An 18,830-nucleotide genomic window follows, 5' to 3' on the forward strand; every position below is an offset into this window, starting at 1 on the left:
AACACAGCAGCGCTCATCGTGACACACCCTACTACCATGAATTGTCTCTGTTCAGGCCAAATATTTAAATTATCTTTAACGAGGATCATCATGATGTTTTATCTGAACTCTGAATGCTAGGGTATGGCAACTGCCATATGCAAACGCTGCCCCTGCTCTAGATGCTTTGGTCGTTATGAAAATGAGATGTTGCGTCTGTGTTCTTTAATTTGCTTATTTTTTTTTTTGTGCTTAATATCACCCACTGCAAAACTTTTCACTCCCATCCGCGTTTTTTTTTTTTTTTTTTTTTTTGTCTGTAATGCTAAAAGTGCAATCTGTTAGTAGGCTAAACCTGTCCCTAGGTCAATATCACTGTTTTAATGCATTAAGCCCACAATAAGCAACAAAAAGTCATATTTAGAAAAAAGGGTTTCCATAGTTATGTCAGATCACTGATACTCTGCATCTCACCGGATAATTACAATTAATAGTAGAAATTATTTTTGGAAATATAAAATAAAACACTAAAATGCTTCTCTGATGCTGTCAGAAGGAAAATTCGGACCACCACTGGTCCTCCCTCTCTTTTATCTCACAGGACTGTACCAAACAACAGTGGGGGAGATGATGTGACTCCGTTACAAAAGTAAGATTATATAAGTTCAACTCCTAAAATACCCTTATTGAAGTGAATGATTAATGACTAAGTGTAGTATGATTAAGTGTAATATAGCTTTTGCTGTAAAATGACATATTAGACTTTGTTTCAGTTTTGCTTTCAGTTTCAGTTTTTCTGTAAGTCATGTGATTTGCAGGAATCAGAATAAATAATAAATTTAGGTCTGGAAGGCATTCAAACTTTCCATTATCATTTACTTTTGATCAGTTATGTTAACTATTAAGAAGCTGGCACATGTGCATAGATGTGGTGTCTGTCATGTTCAGTCTGTTTTGGTTTAGTTGTCTTTGTGCTGCCTTTCTTATTCCTGGTTAGTTTCCTCATTTGTTAATTAATCATACACAGCTGCTTCTGTTCTCCCTGATAAACTCCCTCCTGTATCTACTAAAGCTTTGAGTTTCCCTAATTTTCATCATCAGCTTCTACATGTATGTGGTTTGTGCTTCTCTACTCCTGATTTTTTCTTGTTCCAGTTGGATTTTACTTATTAAAAGACTGCTTGTATGAATACTGTATCATTGTGACAGTGGACATACAGTGGTGTACTTTCACATGAAAGAGGATCTGACTTCAAATCATTTTATATTCTTTGTGAAAATGAGCAGTCTGGGTAACGAATAGCAGATGTTATATATCAGAGTGGTGTCAGTCTCCATCACTGCGTTCAAAACTGCATACTTCCCTATTATATAGTAGACAAAAAGCAGTAGGTGAGCAAATATATGTTTGAATCCTCAGTATTCATAAAAGAGTAGGCAAGAATTACCTAGCTGATGCACTAATTCTTATGAAAATCGGACATACATACAGTGAGTGTTGAACTAGGTATTGCAGTCCAAATTCAAAATATTGGAGAGGGTTTTTTTTTCACCCCGGCCCCTCCTCCTCAGACTTGACACACACGAAGTTTGCCAGTTTGACAACACAAACAGGAACGAGCACACTTAATGATGAATGAAATGAAATAAGCTGTGTTTTTCACCAACTGGCAACCTGGGGTGCCGGAATACAATTTGGTAAACTGGTAGTGGGCGGGGTTCCACAAACCAAAACAAAGACCCACATTCTGGCCTGGAAAGCACATTTTCAAAGGAGAATAACTGACTGTAGCTTGTTTTTTTAGATAAACAGGTATGTTAACTTAGCATGTTTTCTAAATAATATCTGCACACATATATGATGATATTTTATGCTTTAGTAGAGTCAAAATCTTACATACAGCACCTTTGTGTTTGAATATGCCTACTTGCCCACTATATACTGTAGTAGGAGAAACAGTATGTAAAGAAAGTAACTTTGAAACCTCAGTATTCATAAAAGAGAAGGCAAGAAATCCCCGGATGTCCTACTGTTTCAGCGAAGATTCTGAAGTGTTCATCCGAAGGACACTTTCCTATCCCAGGAGGTCACAGGAGAGGATACATCATCATTGAACAGGGCGCAGAACAGCAACGAAGGTGTTTTCAAATTTGAGTATTAGAAACAAAAAAAACACGGATCCTTGTGTTAAAACTGCATTTGTTGAGCTACTGTAGAGTAACCTGTTAATTTGTTTAAGGTGTAAAGACGCTAAATAGTATAGTATATTTGTGATTTTTGCTGTAAAAACACGTTTTTATGTGCAGCTTACAGGGGAGCTCCAGTAAGCACACATATGTCACCAGAGTATATTTACAAACCCGATTCCAAAAAAGTTGGGGGACACTGTACAAATTGGAAATAAAAACATAATGCAATGATGTGGAAGTTTCAAATTTCAATATTTTATTCAGAATACAACATAGATGACATATCAAATGTTTAAACTGAGAAACTGTATAATTTTAAGGTAAAAATAAGTAGATTTTAAATTTCATGGCATCAACACATCTCAAAAAAGTTGGGACAAAGGCCATGTTTACCACTGTGTGGCATCCCCTCTTCTTTTATAAACAGTCTGCAAACGTCTGGGGACTGAGGAGACAAGTTGCTCAAGTTTAGGAACAGGAATGTTGTCCCATTCTTGTCTAATACAGGCTTCTAGTTGCTCAACAACTGTCTTAGGTCTTCTTTGTCGCATCTTACTCTTTATGAGGCGCCAAATGTTTTCTATGGGTGAAAGATCTGGACTGCAGGCTGGCCATTTCAGTACCCGGATGAAACTGAGCACTGATAACAACTTGGATTGTCCTTGTCCTCTTTAGTCCGGATTACATGGCGTCCCAATTTTCCAAAAAGAACTTAAAATTTTGATTCGTCTGACCACAAAACAGTTTTCCACTTTGTCACAATCCATTTTTAAATGAGCCTTGGCCCAGAGAAAACGCCTGTGCTTCTGGATCATGTTTAGATATGGCTTCTTTTTTTGACCTATAGAGTTTTAGCCGGCAACTGCGAATGGCACGGTGGATTGTGTTCACCGACAATGTTTTCTGAAAGTATTCCTGAGCCCATGTTGTGATTTCCATTACAGTAGCATTCCTGTATGTGATGCAGTGCCGTCTAAGGGTCCGAAGATCAGGGTTATCCAGGATGGTTTTTCCGGCCTTGACCCTGGTGCACAGAGATTGTTCCAGATTCTCTGAATCTTTGGATGATATTATGGACTGTAGATGATGATAACTTCAAACTCTTTGCAATTTTTCTTTGAGAAGCTTCTTTCTGGTATTGCTCCACTATTTTTCACCGCAGCATTGGGGGAATTGGTGATCCTCTGCCAATCTTGACTTCTGAGAGACACTGCCACTCTGAGAGGCTCTTTTTTATGCCCAATCATGTTGCCAGTTGACCTAATAAGTTGCAAATTGGTCCTCCAGCTGTTCCTTATATGTACATTTAACTTATCCGGCCTCTCATTGGTACCTGTCCCAACTTTTTTGGAATGTGTAGCTCTCATGAAATCCAAAATGAGCCAATATTTGGCATGACATTTCAAAATGTCTCACTTTCAACATTTGATATGTTATCTATATTCTATTGTGAATATATTATAATTTTAGTTTATTTGTAAATTATTCCATTCCTTTTTTTACTCACAATTTGTACAGTGTCCCAACTTTTTTGGAATCGGGTTTGAAAGTGTAAGGAAATGGTGCCAAGAAATCACATTCCTGAAAAGGGTAAGAGTTGGCTTTCTAATTTGGTAATTTTGTAAAAAATGTGAAATGATAATCTGTGTGAGAGATCAGGACCTGAGCTCCGGTGCCTTCTGAGCTGATATCAGTTGTATTGATTTACTGGCTCAGTTCAGCAGGAACAGGAGTGTGGCCCCTGCACAAAGAGCTTTCACAGGCCAAAGGAAAACCCTTCTGCAGAACCTACAAACATTACCAAAAGAAACAAGTCTGTGCTTGATGTGTGCTTGTCTCTAAATGAACATCCTGAAATGCCTTGACCTTGAATGCACCAGGAGAGCTGGTTTCCCAGACACAGATTAAGCAAAGTCCCACAATAAAAAGAATTTCCAGAGAGAACGATCAGAGTTCAGGTGACCTGACTTGGTCACATTTGAATGCCTGAGAACTTTTTCGAAAATAAACTATTTACTTGTTATATGACTTATCTGTCTCTTATCTGCATGACTTCATTTTTTTCACCTATAGTGGAAACAAAAATGTTTATTAGGTAAATGAATTACTTAATTAAAAGAGTAAAATAGGCTAAAACATTTTAACTTTGTTTAAACAAAATCTGGCCTTGATATTATCTCCCAGAGTTTATACTATACTAATTATTAAAACACGCATCTGTAAACGGTTTGTTTTTGACATATTGAGGAAAACTGCCAACCAGAAGTTGCATTTGTTTTTTATGGCTCAGTGGCAACATAATAAGGAAAAATTAAGATCACAAAAATGGCCTTTTCTGTTGAGCTTTACCAACAATACGCATGTACTGTGTCCAATATGTGTTAGTAATACGCCCCCTAGTGTTTAAACTGCAGTCTAACTTGAGCTCCAATACTTATTACACTGTTAATATTAATATTTTTAATTCTGTTAATAAGCAGAAGGAAAAAAAATCACATTAAAACATTAATTTTAAACTTTGTATATTTTTTATATTTTAATTAAATGAGAGTCTAAATTAAGGTGACCAGATTTCTGAAATGAAAACCAGGGACATTTCCTAGTTCAGGGGTCAGAATATCACTGAAATCTCACTTGTCATTATCTGTGAATTTAAAAAACGGACGATATGTTTGTGTGTGTGTGTGTGTGTGTGTGTGTGTGTGTGTGTGTGTGTGTTTTACTATTATTATTGTTGTGGGTTCCATACATTAATATCATAATTGATACAGTGGTGTTTGAGGATCAAACTTACCCTAGTTTTTTTTATATATATATATATAATATATATATATTATATATATATATATACAGTATATAAAAATTCACCAAAAATTACACTGAAAAATAGTAAATAGTAACTACTGCAAATAGCCTGGGGTGTAAAAAGTCCACTCCCTTGTAAGAACATCATTAAACATGATTTATAATTAATTTAACATACAATGCTCATTTAAACGCGTTTTGGAAATTTGTAACATTTAATTTAAAAAAGTTGTCATCCCTACCAAAACATGAATTGTATTTAAATTCTCATCACTGATAGTATTTGACTCAGCCATTTTGTGCATTCAGCCAATATACTACAGCTAACAAATATATCAAAATGGACCAAAATAATAATAATAAATATATATATATATATATATATATATATATATATATATATATATATATATATATATATATATTATATATATATATATATATATATATATAAAGCAACTTTGCTACCTCGATATGCTCCCTCGGATTTGATAGAAAACTTTTTGATGCCATAAATTTACCTGGTTAAAGTTATAACTGAAGCTGAAATGTGTGTGCTTGATGCATGAAAACAAACCTCATTGGTTCTTGCACATCAAAAGCACTTTTAAGTTTCTGTTTACCATATTTAATGTGCATGAGATAAAATAAAACTGCAAAAAATTAATAAGTACTTCTTAAGTTGATATAAAATTGTAAGGAGTAAAAAGTAGTTTTTTTTCTTCAGAAATGTAATCAAGTAAATGTACAAGTAATCAGTTTACATTTTACATGAATAAAGTACAAATACCCCCAAAATAATACTTAAGTACAGTAATCCAGTAAAATTACTCAAGTATTTTACACCCCTGCAAATAGCAAACATCTCAAAACAGTAGGCTAGTATTATGCATGATGCAAAGCCAAATGTGTTCAGTCTCAGTCATATAGTCATATAATATAAATTTATAACATAATACATAAACTCATATTTTATTCATATGTCATATTTCATTGTCCACATTTGACCGTTGCTGCTCTTTTCTTAATTCACGTTCACTTTATAAGATCATATCAATCATATCATTACGATAATGCATCAGTGTTGCATCAGATCAGGAAAGCTTTACTGTAGCGTGAAGGACACTGATTGAGTGCTGCAAGTACACTTCACGGAGTATTCAGAAAATTTAACAGCTTTATTTACTCCAAGTGTGCTTTCTAAGCCGATGCCGGAGTATTCATGCTGATATATTATGTTCTGCTGTCCTACTAATGACATGAATTAAATTCTAGTCAGTAAATTGCAGTCAAAACACAAGATAGTTTTGGTCAATTTAATGTGACTACTTCTGATAACTTTTACATTAGGCTACTTTTCAACAGTGTTTGGTAACGTGCATAATATTTTTTAAATCCTCCTCCTCAGTGACATACAACCAAGTATGGTGACCCATACTCAGAATTCGTGCTCTGCATTTAAATCCATCCAAAGTGCACACACACAGCAGTGAACACACACACAGAGCAGTGGGCAGCCATTTATGCTGCGGCGCCCGGGGAGCAGTTGGGGGTTCGGTGCCTTGCTCAAGGGCACCTCAGTCGTGGTATTGCTGGCCCGAGACTCGAACTCACAACCTTAAGGTTAGGAGTCAAACTCTCTAACCACTAGGCCACCACTTTTGCCATGAAAAAAACATTATCTAATGAATCATGATTTACCACAAACAGACGAGTAAAAAGCACAAATTTTATTTTACATAGTGTAAAATATAAAGGGAGTGATGCAGATAAAGCATTTATAATACACATTTTTGGTAATCTGATTTAATATAATGCATTACTACCCATTATTCATTTATCATCTATCTATTGTAAAAGAGTATGAAATAATATGAACAGAAAATTCATATAAAACTACAAATCATCACGTGTATTCAAATAAATCACAGCATACAGTCCAGTAGAGTTAAGCAATGCATTTGCCGAGAGATTTTTTAAGATTTCTGAAAAGCCTTATGTGTTTAAAGATGTTGTGTATCTCTGTGAAGCATCATCCTCTGAGGAGCTTTAAAACAAACTGATTCATGGGGCTTCACATCAAACATGCATCTGAAATCCTGTATTTTGTAAGAACTTGAGTCTTTCCCAGTCGTTCTGTGAGAAGTATTTAGTGTGTAAAGTTATCTCCTCCAAGTTCCTCTCCTGCTGCAGTGTGTCTGAGGCTCTGTAAAGAGAATGAAAACTGATCCCATGACTTGAATAGAGAAGGCTGTTCAGTGGCTTCTGAAATAATGTCACTCTTAGAGTCACGTGTGGGTTTATCATCTAATAAAATTGTAAACTTTTCAGGTAGCTCCATGTTCCTCTCTGGGTGGAGGTGGGTAGAGCATGACATCACTGCAGTCACGTTCTCATTCTCTGAGGAGAAAACAGTTCAGCGCAAACATTCATCTACAGCCAATACTCAGGACCTAAAATTGACATGATGAATAGAAAGTGATCTCATCACATTATATCTCAACCTTATCATGGCCCTCTTCAGATATGTCAGGCTGTGAACTTTTCTGGAGCACCAGAATCATGAGAAACTGAAAAACAATACATTTAATTCTCTTTATACACAGTTTATATGTGGTGGACAGACATTTTTGCTAACCTCATACATAAGTCACATTGTTATAATTTTAGATAAATCTCATCTTCTGAAGTACATGAATCTCATGAAAGTAGGAATGAACATACCATTATATTTTGCACTACTAACAGTATATCAAATATAAACAGTTTTTTTTTTTTATTATTATTATAAAAAATCATAGTGTGAATTGTATTGTATTACAACAAATTACCTTATGACTGTGTGAAGAAAATAAAAACAGCTTTCTGGTTTTCTCTGTATGTGAATATTCCTATTGTATCACTGAGTATTCAAGAATATGAGTCACCAGATCTGAGTGAATGAGGATTTTAAGACTATATTTACACTGAACAAAACTATAAACACAACACTTATGTTTTTGCCCCCCTGAAAACCAGTCAGTATCTGGTGTGACCACCATTTGCCTCACACAGTGTAACATCTCCTTCACATAGAGTTGATCAGGTTGTTGATTGTGGCCTGTGGAATGTTGGTCCAACTCCTCTTCATGGCTGTGTGGAAATTGCTGGATATTGGCAGGAACTGGAACACGCTGTCGTATATACGCGATCCAGAGCATCCCAAACATGCTCAGTGGGTGAAATGTCTGGTGACGTCTACTTCAAATGGGTCTATTGGGAGGTGACGTCACTCACAGACGACCGTGCTGAATGCTTTGATCAATGGAGGTAATCGGTAAAGCTCGGCTAAAGGCAGCTGCCAATCACTTCGTGCCTGTGTGAACAAACAGACAACCTTCTTGGCACAATACACAATTCTGTCTTTTTCCCCCAGTTGTAGCGATATCCCCTGCTAACAGCGGGAGCAACAACGGTACGCACAAAAGGTCAACATTCACTATTAACCAAACGCTTTTTTCACCTGTCTCAACAGCTGTGTCCCAAACTGAAGTGCACGGACTCTGGAGTGCACATTTGAGGGTGCGATTGCATCACAGCGTCACACGACGTAAGCTGTCCCAAAGTCAGAATGTGCTCTCTGAAGACCACATTCCAAGGCCGATTGCGTCAACTCGGTGCAGCGAAGGCTGATGTATTTCAAAAGCGACGTCAAATGCGCCCTCTGTTTCCTGGGAAAATCAAGGGCCCAGTCCCAAATAGCACACTCCGGACTTGTGGACTTCTCAGAGTCCACACTTTGGTGACGTCATGTAGTGCAGACCTATAAGGCCCTTGGCGCGAGTCCACGAGGACGCATTGAGAGGTATTTTTGGGACAGACTCGATTGTCACGCCAGAAATAACGGTCTGGTTGTTTTTTGACAGGAGCTGCAGGTTCGGGGAATATGCTGCCTATTGTTGTTGTTTTTACCATTGTGTTTGCGAGATGGCTTGCAATGTAGAGAAATCATATTTTTGCACTCCGACGTCGTAGTAGAAGCAAGATTATATTATAATATATAATATAGATAATATTTAGCATGGAGAACAGGTTTCTTTTCTTTTGCCAAATATTATCTCCATGTCAACTACACAGCCTGCTTTTGCTTATGCCACCTGGGCATTAGACAATATATACATGCTTATTTAAATAATGTATATAGTTGTAATAATACATAATGTTCCATTTGAACTAAGATTAAAATTTTAACACATAATAAACATGTGCGTAAGTTTCAGATGAAATTACAGGGTTTAAATATAAATACTAGGTTTACATATGACTCAGTAAAGCCCTAACATTCGGTTCTATTTATTTAATGAATCATAATGCGATCATATTATTCAACGTGCTATTATTATGTTTGAGATATCAACCACTGGTCGATGACCATAATGTTTGTATAAACTGTAGGTAACAACTGGTAAAATGTACACCTAGGTCATAAAAACCGTAATGATACCTACACTTAAATATTTTCTTTTCAGCCATGTCATCAATTGCTCTTGAGCGAAATCTCCTCCCAACCGTTGTCTGATTGGCATTTTGCAAGGATTCCTGGGTAGTTAAAGTGTGCGGAGCCTGCATCTATGCGGGCTTCGGGGAAGACCGCTTCAAGGGTACAGGGGGTGCTACTGAGCACACTTCAGAGTGTTAAAATGCTGAATGGGACGGCCTATGGACTCGTAGACTCGGCGAGCACGCGCAAAATTTAAGTCCACGAGACCGAAAGTCCACATGAAGTGTTGCCATTTGGGACAGGGCCGAAGTGTACATCTGATGGACACTTTTCGCCCTACATTATCCCAGAATCACTTGCGCGCAATGATATTATGCAGTGCCTGAAAAAATAGTCCCAGCTAGGTAGCTTCCAATAAGCCTATTTTCAGGCGCTGTGTAATATCAGTGCGCATGCAAAACAGTCAGAGCCTCGCTGCTCAGCTCGAAACCATTAAACACCTGTCCAGAGCTGCCACATTCAGCTTTATCCTGACCTGCAGTACAGGGGTCTGGTCTGATTTACAGAAAGAAGGAAAAGAGGAAACTGTTTAGAGCTATTACAAAGTAATTAGTAGAAGAACTATTGATATACTTTAGTAAACTACTTTAGTAACTAATAATACCATATTGGGGAAAAATGGTGTGAAAAGGAATAGTTCACCCAAAAATGAAAATTCCAGACCTGGAACAACTTACGGGTGAGTAAGTGATTACAGAATTTAAATTTTTGGCTGAACTATCCTTTAAGTAAAAGGATTATCTTACATTCTCTAATATAATTAAGGTATTTAGAGTAAAAGTAAAGGAATACAGTTTTGTTCTGAAAAAATAATTCATCAGGATGGTTTTGCATTAATATTACTTCTGCACTGATGTGTGTTGCATTTTACTTCTGAATATGTTCAAGGTTATTCAATTTAAATGTTGCCTACTAAATATACTGTTGGCTAGTTTAATCTACAACATTTCATCATGTTGTAAAATACCATTATTTTGGTAGTGCTGCTGTCCTGTGAGAAAAGCAAAAAGAAAACGTAGTACTTAATATTTGTATGAGTATACTTAACTTATGTACTTCCTTACAGTCCACCTCTGATATATTTTGAAAATGAAAGTAACAACATTTATTGTCAGAATATTAACAAATTGTTGCTAACTATATCATAGACTGCATTTGAAGAACTCGGACTGGTCAAACATAGCACTGTTCAGCTGTGACCGCTGCCACTGAACATTGAGCTGTACCATGCTCTATTTTGTATTTTTTTTTTTTTTCAATTTTATTTTTATGCTTAACTGCCTAAAAAAATCTGGGTTGCAAACCTGTCTACATATATACCTGCATTTAAAGTTATAATCCGACAAAGGACGCAGCAAACCAGTGTAACTTACCTGGCCGCGTCTTGGCTAAGCCTGAGGTATATCACCGTCTCCTGCATTATGATGTAAAACATAAAAACAAAAATGAGCAATTCTGGCTTCACCTGTCCTGGCAGGATTGTCCTCTTGTCAGCTCTCCTCTCGTACAGTTGCTATGCGACAAATCGGTAATCGGGATCACCTGGTGGCGGAATTAGGAAATTCTGCAAAGGCGGAGGATCTCACGCACTTCAGGAGGGCCCTTCGTGCACTTCGGAGGCCTGGTCTCGTAGTCCGTGGCCTTCGAAGTGTGCACACTCAACTTTGGGACACAGCTTACACCTCTAACTTTTTCGCACTCCGACTGACAGCTTTAACTGTAGACATTGTAGAAATTCAAATGCAAAAGGAATTGCGATTCCATTTGAGTTTTGGCAGGTTACATGCGCGACACAGAAAGCGTGAAAAAGCAGATGTGGTAATTAATATTGCTATTTAAATATGACAGACTCGTAACTCGTAAGACATGGGAAATACAGTTGCAAATGGACTGTGGTATTTCATTTGAAATTTGGGCGTGAAAAAGCAGATGTGGTAATTAATATTGGGGTAATGCAAGGATTTGCAATTGCATTTGGATTATGTCACAATTTATGCGTCTACGTATGGGAAAACGCAATTGAAAATACAATTTGCAATTCCTTTTGAAAACTGCCCTGAATATTCCTCCATATAAAAGGTTCTATATCGCTGCTAAAGTCCATACACCTTTGGTTGTAATATTTGGTTGTAATATTTTAAGACATTCTCAATATCTTTAAACATCTAAATAATTTAGGCGACTCAGTTCCATATATATTACAAAAGAAAGGTACTAAGAGTAAGTAACAGAGTTGTAAAGTGAAAAAGAAGATACTCAGTGAAAATTTTACTGAATTAAAAGTTCAAGTATCTGGCCAAAAACATACATGAGTAAAAGTAGAAAAGTACAACTTTAAACTGTACTCAAGTCTTTAAAAAGTAGAATTACCTTTTTTTCTGACAGACATACAGAAGTTTGGTTTAAAGGTAGAAATGAAACACAAAAATGCAATAGCGCAGGTCAAATACACATATCTGGTACAACAACAATTAAAATGCAGCACAGCAGAACACACAACATCAGTAAACATGAATTACAATTAATTTAACATACAGTGTTCATTTAAAAACTTTTTTATTATTTGTAACATTTAATTTAAAAAAATCCCACAAAAATATTAATTGTATTTAAATTCTCATCATTGATTTAATTTGCACTCAATCTTGTGCATTCAGTCAATATATTACACAGCTACTGGCTCAATCAAAACCAAACGAATACACTTTTTGGGGAGAAAAACACAACTTTGCTACCTCAATATGCTTCCTCAGATTTGTTGGTAAACTTTTGAAGCCAAGAAGTTTACTTAATAAATGTCATAAAACTAAAGTAGAAATGTGTGTGCTTGATGCGTAAAAACAATAATCAATGGTTCTCATTCACATCAAGCACGCACATTTGAGCTTCCATTTACCATATTTATTGTGTATAAGAAATGAAAAAATAAAAATGAAATGTACTTTTCAAGATGAAATGTAAAGAGTAAAAAATATTTGTTTTCTTCAGCAATGTAATCAAGTAAAAGTACATGTTCAGTTTTAAATTGTGCTTCATTAAAGTACAAATCCCCCAAAATAATATTTAAGTACAGTTAATGAAAGTAAAAATTACTCAAGTATTTTACACACCTATGTAAGTAACTATGCAAGTACATGTCAACTTATTCTACTATCCTTAACCCTAAACCTAACCTAACAGTCTAGTAATACTCTAATGAGAGTTAGCAGACTCTACTGAGACATGTAGTTGTACTTTCTGGAAGGAGATGTAGGATGCTACAAAAGAAGTTCAAATTCAATGTCTATTAGATGGCATAATGGGAGACCCACTATATAATGTAGTATACAAATACATCTACTTTCTGGAAGGAGATGTAGGATGCTACAAAAGAATGTCAGTATTTATTCAGGTAACATTTTTTTTTTTTTTTTTTTGCATATGGTTGGCAAATGCTTAATATCTCTACAAATAATTAACCTCATACAAACATGCCTGTATATGTAACACACAGAATACCAGCTCTAAATACAATTACATAGACAATAGACAAAATTGAATTTATTCAAATTAAACTCAGTCAAAAAAAATATGAAAACAAACAGTTATGACTAAAAAATTTATCAGAAAGTAAAATTTAAAGCATTGTGAATCTAAAAATTGTTCTCAACAAAAAAAAATAAAAATAACAAGTTACACACACACATTTTAAATACCATTTTCAGTTTTAGGATTTCAAGAAAACGTGAAATGTGAAATAGGTGAAAATATGTTTTCATCAAGCGTACATGTATATCACAACAACTGAATGATGCTTTTATTATAAGAAAAACAAATCTTAAACTAAACTAATTTGAATAGACACCACACAGACACCAGTTAGATGATGTTTACTTTAGGCTTTTATCTGCCCGGATCTTTGTAATGCCTTTCAAGGATAAAGGTATATCTGCAGGATTTGCATCATACTCTTCAGCAAACCGGTTATTGAATTGTACCATCACATATATCCAGTATGCTGATGGCTCTATGTTGGGCTCTCGATCAATACGCCAGTCTGGATAGATTGTATCGTATTCCTTATATGGATGCCACTGATCTTTGGTGTCATGGCATTTAAAGCATGAGTTGCTGTTCACCGATGATGTACAGATGTCTGTCACTAGTTGTTTAGAATTATGAAATCTGCATCGGCCGAGACCTTCTGGTCTGTGAATTGAGACAAAGTGTTTAGAGTGGGCTTCTCCTCCAGCCTCACATAGTGCTTGACAGAATGGACACTGTTTCCCACAGCCCTGCAGTCGTTTGAACAGCACATCCTGTGGTTTGGTCTGAAGATGCTTTATTCTGCTTTCAAAACTTGATTTTTTGAAACTAGCTTTCAGTGATTTATCCATGTCCTTCACAGAACAGTGAAGGCATTGAGCATTTTTTTTTTTTTTTTGTGATTTGCAATGTTCAGTGTGCTGATTTTGTCCACTACATCCCTGGGAATAAAAAGTCTTTCTTGAAGTTTCCTGCAGATGACTTGGATGAATCCCTTGATGTCATTTATAGTTGAGTCTTGCTCTGCCTCTTCAGTTGCCTGAGTAATTTCTCTGATGACGTTCAATCAGAAGTTTTTTCCTCTAATTTGAACATTCGATTCTCAGCTGTAAAGTGCTCTCTGACTTTGTTAAAAATAAAGTCTTTGACAAATGTTTCATATGACTTAATGAAACGCAAATATGTTTCAAATTTAGATTCAAGAAGATTTTTCGAGACAAAAAATCTGAAATGATGCCCCTTGTTCCAAAAATAATAGAGTTTTCACCAGTCTTCATCTCGTCTGCCATTTTCATGCCCAAGACATCAGACGTGTTTCCAAAGCAGGTCTTATGCAGCTATTCATGATTTATCAGCTTTCTTCTGACACTGGTCTCGTTCACGGTAAAGGTCAATGAAGTCAGAATGGTATGTTTGTTTGAAGTCCTCCAAGGCTGTTCGCGGGTTGTTTTTCTGGACGAATTGGTTGTGAATATCTTGAAATTCTCTGCTTGCAAAGCCACAGATGTGTAGTTTAAAGGGGTAGTTCAACATCTTCTTTTAAATCTTCATGAGCCTTAAGTCTCTCATCAATCATGTTAAGAATTTCCCTGATATATGTGTCATCATAATCATCCTTACTTTCTCTCTCTTTGCTTCAACAAATTCACAGCAATCCCTGATAAGTTTGTCTGACATCTCTTTTGCATCTTGATCTGACTTTTGTATAACCACTTGGACACACAGTGTTTGTTTTTTGCAAGCAATAAATTGTTCTTGCCCATACATGTTTAAATCCTTCACTTTGTCTAAGTGTTGAGCCATTGAACTTCCTCTAGATTCAAGATTTTTCCTCAAAAGAAGAAGAACTCTTTTGATGATATTTTGTTGTTGGAGCCCTGTGTGTGACAATGTCCTTACAGTCTCCTGCCACATCTTTTCAAATGCTTCATCCAGCATGGAGTCTGACATATCTGACTTGTTCTCCACGACAGAAATTTGAGCAAGTCCAGGACTTTTTTCTCCATTGTGTCCATGTATGTCTTTTTGATTCCTTCCACCTTCATTATTGCATTTCGACATAAAAGAGCTGCATTCAGTTTGTTATTGATGGAAATAGAAAAGCTCGTTCTTCAAAGAATGGGCAGAGTTTATAAAGTCTTGTCGATAACTTTCCACAAGTTCAACATGACCTTCTCCTTGTTCATAGTATGATTGGATCTTTCCAATAATTTCATTTTGTCCATTTTGAAAGTTCAGATAATGCTTCATTTTGTAAATTACAATAGACGTCTTCAACTGTGCACTCCTCAGAGTTGTTAAATTTTCCATAGTTTAAGATCTTTGTTTCAGCCTCTAATGCCCATGTGTGCATCTGCTTTCTCAGTGTCCAGTCCCATGTGTTTGTACTCAGTGCACAGTTTCATGTATGCATCAGCCACCAGGCTGTTTTCTGAAGCTGAAGATGAATTTCTCAAATTTCATAGCAGTCCACAAGTCTTTGGTCCATCTAATAAATTCATTCATGTTACTGGACTTGTAATGTCTGAAGATCTTCATTAAATGCTTTTTTGAGATCATACACACACTCACTATAGCCGATACTCACTGGTGCCATTGGGGGGTTTCCATGCCACAATCCAGGGATGTAGTGGTCACCTGTCTCAGTGTCATAATTCATCACATCTGTAAATTTCTCAAAACCCCATTTTGTTCTCCACTTTGGCTGCAGCTTGTGTCATTTCATCCAGTGGATGTTCCAACAGAAATTTACGGTCTTTCATGTTTGAATCATGAGCTGAGACATCAGCAACATTCTGGTGTACAAACAAACATGTGTGTTTCTTACCTATTTCCTTCATCCTGAGGAAGGCATGAACAATGATCTGTAAAATGTCTTTCATCTCTGTGGAGTTTTCCATGGCGATGTTGACAATTGTTACATCACTCAGTCCAACAAACAAAAGTTGCCAACTCATTGTCATGTTCATGGCTGTTGTCCAGTTGTGCAAGTTCAGGGGATTTCAGTCCTTCAGTGTCAATTATTACTATATAATCACAATTGAGCTCTGCATTACATTTCCTCTGCTACTTTAATGAGCTGCAGAAAGGCTCCCCTGGGTGCATCTTCCACTGCTCACTGCAAACTGAACTCCAAACATGGGTGTTCAGCAGCGTTGACTTTCCTGAACTCTGGACGCCCAAAACAGTGACAACCATAATCTTGTTTTTTGGGCTCCATCAGTGTGTTTAATATCAGAAAAACACACCAGAAAGCCATTTTTCAGAAAACCAACACCAGAAATTTGCCATTTTCCGGTCTTCTTTTTCAGGGATATTGAAGAATCCTCCATCTCCCAAGTTCAAGTGAAAATCCATCCAGCAGTAGTTGAGCACAGAGAGTTAGGTAAATGTTTCCAGCTGTTTTTCGCGAAAGTGCATCTTCTGAGAGTGAGACTGCAGCTTCGTAAAAGCTGGCTCATCTCTCGAATGAAGTGCTCCACTCCTAAAGAACTGTTTGAAATGCTTTTTTATCAAGCTCAGCTATTTCTGTCTTGTTCTTACAAACATCTTGACATTTCTGTTTGTACAGTTCTCTGAGTTTAGGCTGTACTTCATGTGAGCGATTCTTCAAATTGATTCTCAACCATTTTTAAGAAGTAGGCCCTTTATGGTGATGATATTGTGCTGATAAAGCAGCCAATAGTAGTAGACATCTCTGTTCTGTATTGCTCTTTCTCTGAGCTTCCATTTATCTGCATCTGAAGTTCATTTTTGTAGTCCTCAATACTCTTATCCCCAAACTTTCTTCAATCGGCATTCTCCTTCTCTATCTTGGCCAGTTTCACCAAGATTTCCCCTTGCAAGGGAAGTTTCTCCTCCTTGAATGCACTATATCATTAATTTTTGAAGTGATTTCATCTGCTCTTTGCTTTGGGCACGCTGACATTCTTCAGCATCCTCATCCACCAAGATTCCCAGATTGTGTGCAATCTCAGCTAAACGGACAACTGACATTTTGGGATTGTGGTTGTCCTTAATTGCATCTTTGCAACTTGCTCTTAATTTTGCCAACTAATTCTGCATCATTCTGCTTTGCTTTAAAGATGAAATTTGCTTTTTTTCAGTTTGCGTTCATTGACTGTTAGCTTTTATGATCTCGTGCTGGAGTCCCCACAGAAAAAATAACTGAGGAATATGTCTCTGACTTGGGGACTGAAATTAACTGTGAATCTAAAAATTGAGGTTCAAAGAACACACAAACACAGCAAACTGAAGCCTCACAAAGAAAACGTGTACTGTGTTTCAAAGCTCTGAATGTCACCTCTCAAGTTTGCAATTGCTAACAGGCTCAGGAAAGACATACAATGTACTTGTTTCCACAAGGAAGATACCAGGATATCTCAACTAAGCCATTTGGATATATTTCTTACTGATGTTTCCACAATCCATGCCCCCCCCCCAAAAGTGCACAAAATGTTTCAGTGTACTGCTGTGGAGTTGACTGAGCAGCTTATTCAAGAATTTTCTTGATTTGGAAATGTTGCATCTACCAAGTCTCACAAAAGACACTAAAGGCATTTCTTGACAGAGAAATCCTTTCTTCCACAAATCCACTTGGATCAGATAATGACTGTGGTCTGTATTTTTTCACAATATCTCTCATTGCCCAAAGCATAAGAGTGATCTGATTGTTCTCAATGTTTGGAAGCGCAGAGGAACAGCAAACTGACACATGCACATGTTTCATGATCATTTCTGCTGAAGAAAACTGTCAGAAACAAAGAAACACACAGCAAGTCAAAAACGTCTCAATAAAGCATTTACTTGACTGAGGACAAGTCTGATTCAGCCTCCTGATCATCTTCACTCTCTGAATCTTCTGTCCCAGCTGATGAGGAACACTTCACACTCCTCGCTTGTACTTTGTAGCATCATCAGTCTCTCTTCAAGAATAGCCATGGCAGATCTGAAAGGGACCTGAACAGGCACATCTGTGATACTGGTCTTGTTGATCTGCAGCACTGTGTGTAGAGGGAGCTTCTTATCATAGTGAATCTGCTCTAAACCCAAATTTTCAGGAGTTTTCTTCATGATGTTCTCTGTAAATGAGAGCAAAATGAGTCATTACATACTTTATAATAATACTATAATACTTTTATTTATACTATACTAAGTACAAAGTAGTTCCATCTTGTTGGTAAAGGTTAATTTTGCCACTGCTAAGACAATTAATCTTTTATATAGAAAAACTTTAGTGTTTATATTATATATATATATATACTTGGTGCAAGAGTGATTTTCTTTTATACTAATGATGATGAATAGCTATCTACTCTAATGTAGCACACTTTCAGTATGCATTCACATGTACAGATTTAGTCACTTTCATTCACAATACATAATAATGAACATCAACTGAGTAAAAAGTATAGTGTGACCTCCCTTAGGGTGTGAATCAGAACAAGGTAAGTTAAGTTAGCTTTAGTCATACTGCAGCAGAATTATAACTATCCCCGTATGCCCTAGTGAAAATGTATTTAAAATATACTTAAATGTAATTTACACTACAAATACATTTTCAGATTTATGCCACTTAATAAAACTGCCCTGCACTTGTACGTTTTGATATAATAAAACTAGCATAATTAAGGTCTGCTAAATTGGAAACAACTAATTTTGTACTAATGCACTTTAATTGTGCGGAAGTAGTGCTGAAGTCCAACTAAAGATATGTATATGTTGTATATTGTGCTAAAAGTGGAACTATTGCAAGTATACTTATGGTACATTTTAAATATTTGCATTTTAA

The 18,830-nt window shown here is 36.4% G+C and overlaps 1 protein-coding gene and 2 pseudogenes across 1 annotated transcript; all 3 read right to left on the bottom strand.

The window, feature by feature from the left end:
- Window positions 1-12,954: 12,954 nt before the first annotated feature.
- On the bottom strand, window positions 12,955-14,040 carry LOC122138593 (interferon-induced very large GTPase 1-like; the record flags this gene model as incomplete). Its single annotated transcript, XM_042731978.1, has 1 exon — window positions 12,955-14,040. A coding segment is annotated over one exon (657 nt), but the record flags the coding sequence as incomplete, so codon positions are not given.
- A 61-nt stretch (window positions 14,041-14,101) lies between these two features.
- On the bottom strand, window positions 14,102-15,084 carry LOC109083600 (annotated as a pseudogene).
- Window positions 14,922-17,035, bottom strand: LOC122138594 (annotated as a pseudogene).
- Window positions 17,036-18,830: the final 1,795 nt, after the last annotated feature.

This window comes from Cyprinus carpio, chromosome B10 (assembly GCF_018340385.1).
Source record: "Cyprinus carpio isolate SPL01 chromosome B10, ASM1834038v1, whole genome shotgun sequence".
NCBI lineage: Eukaryota > Metazoa > Chordata > Actinopteri > Cypriniformes > Cyprinidae > Cyprinus > Cyprinus carpio.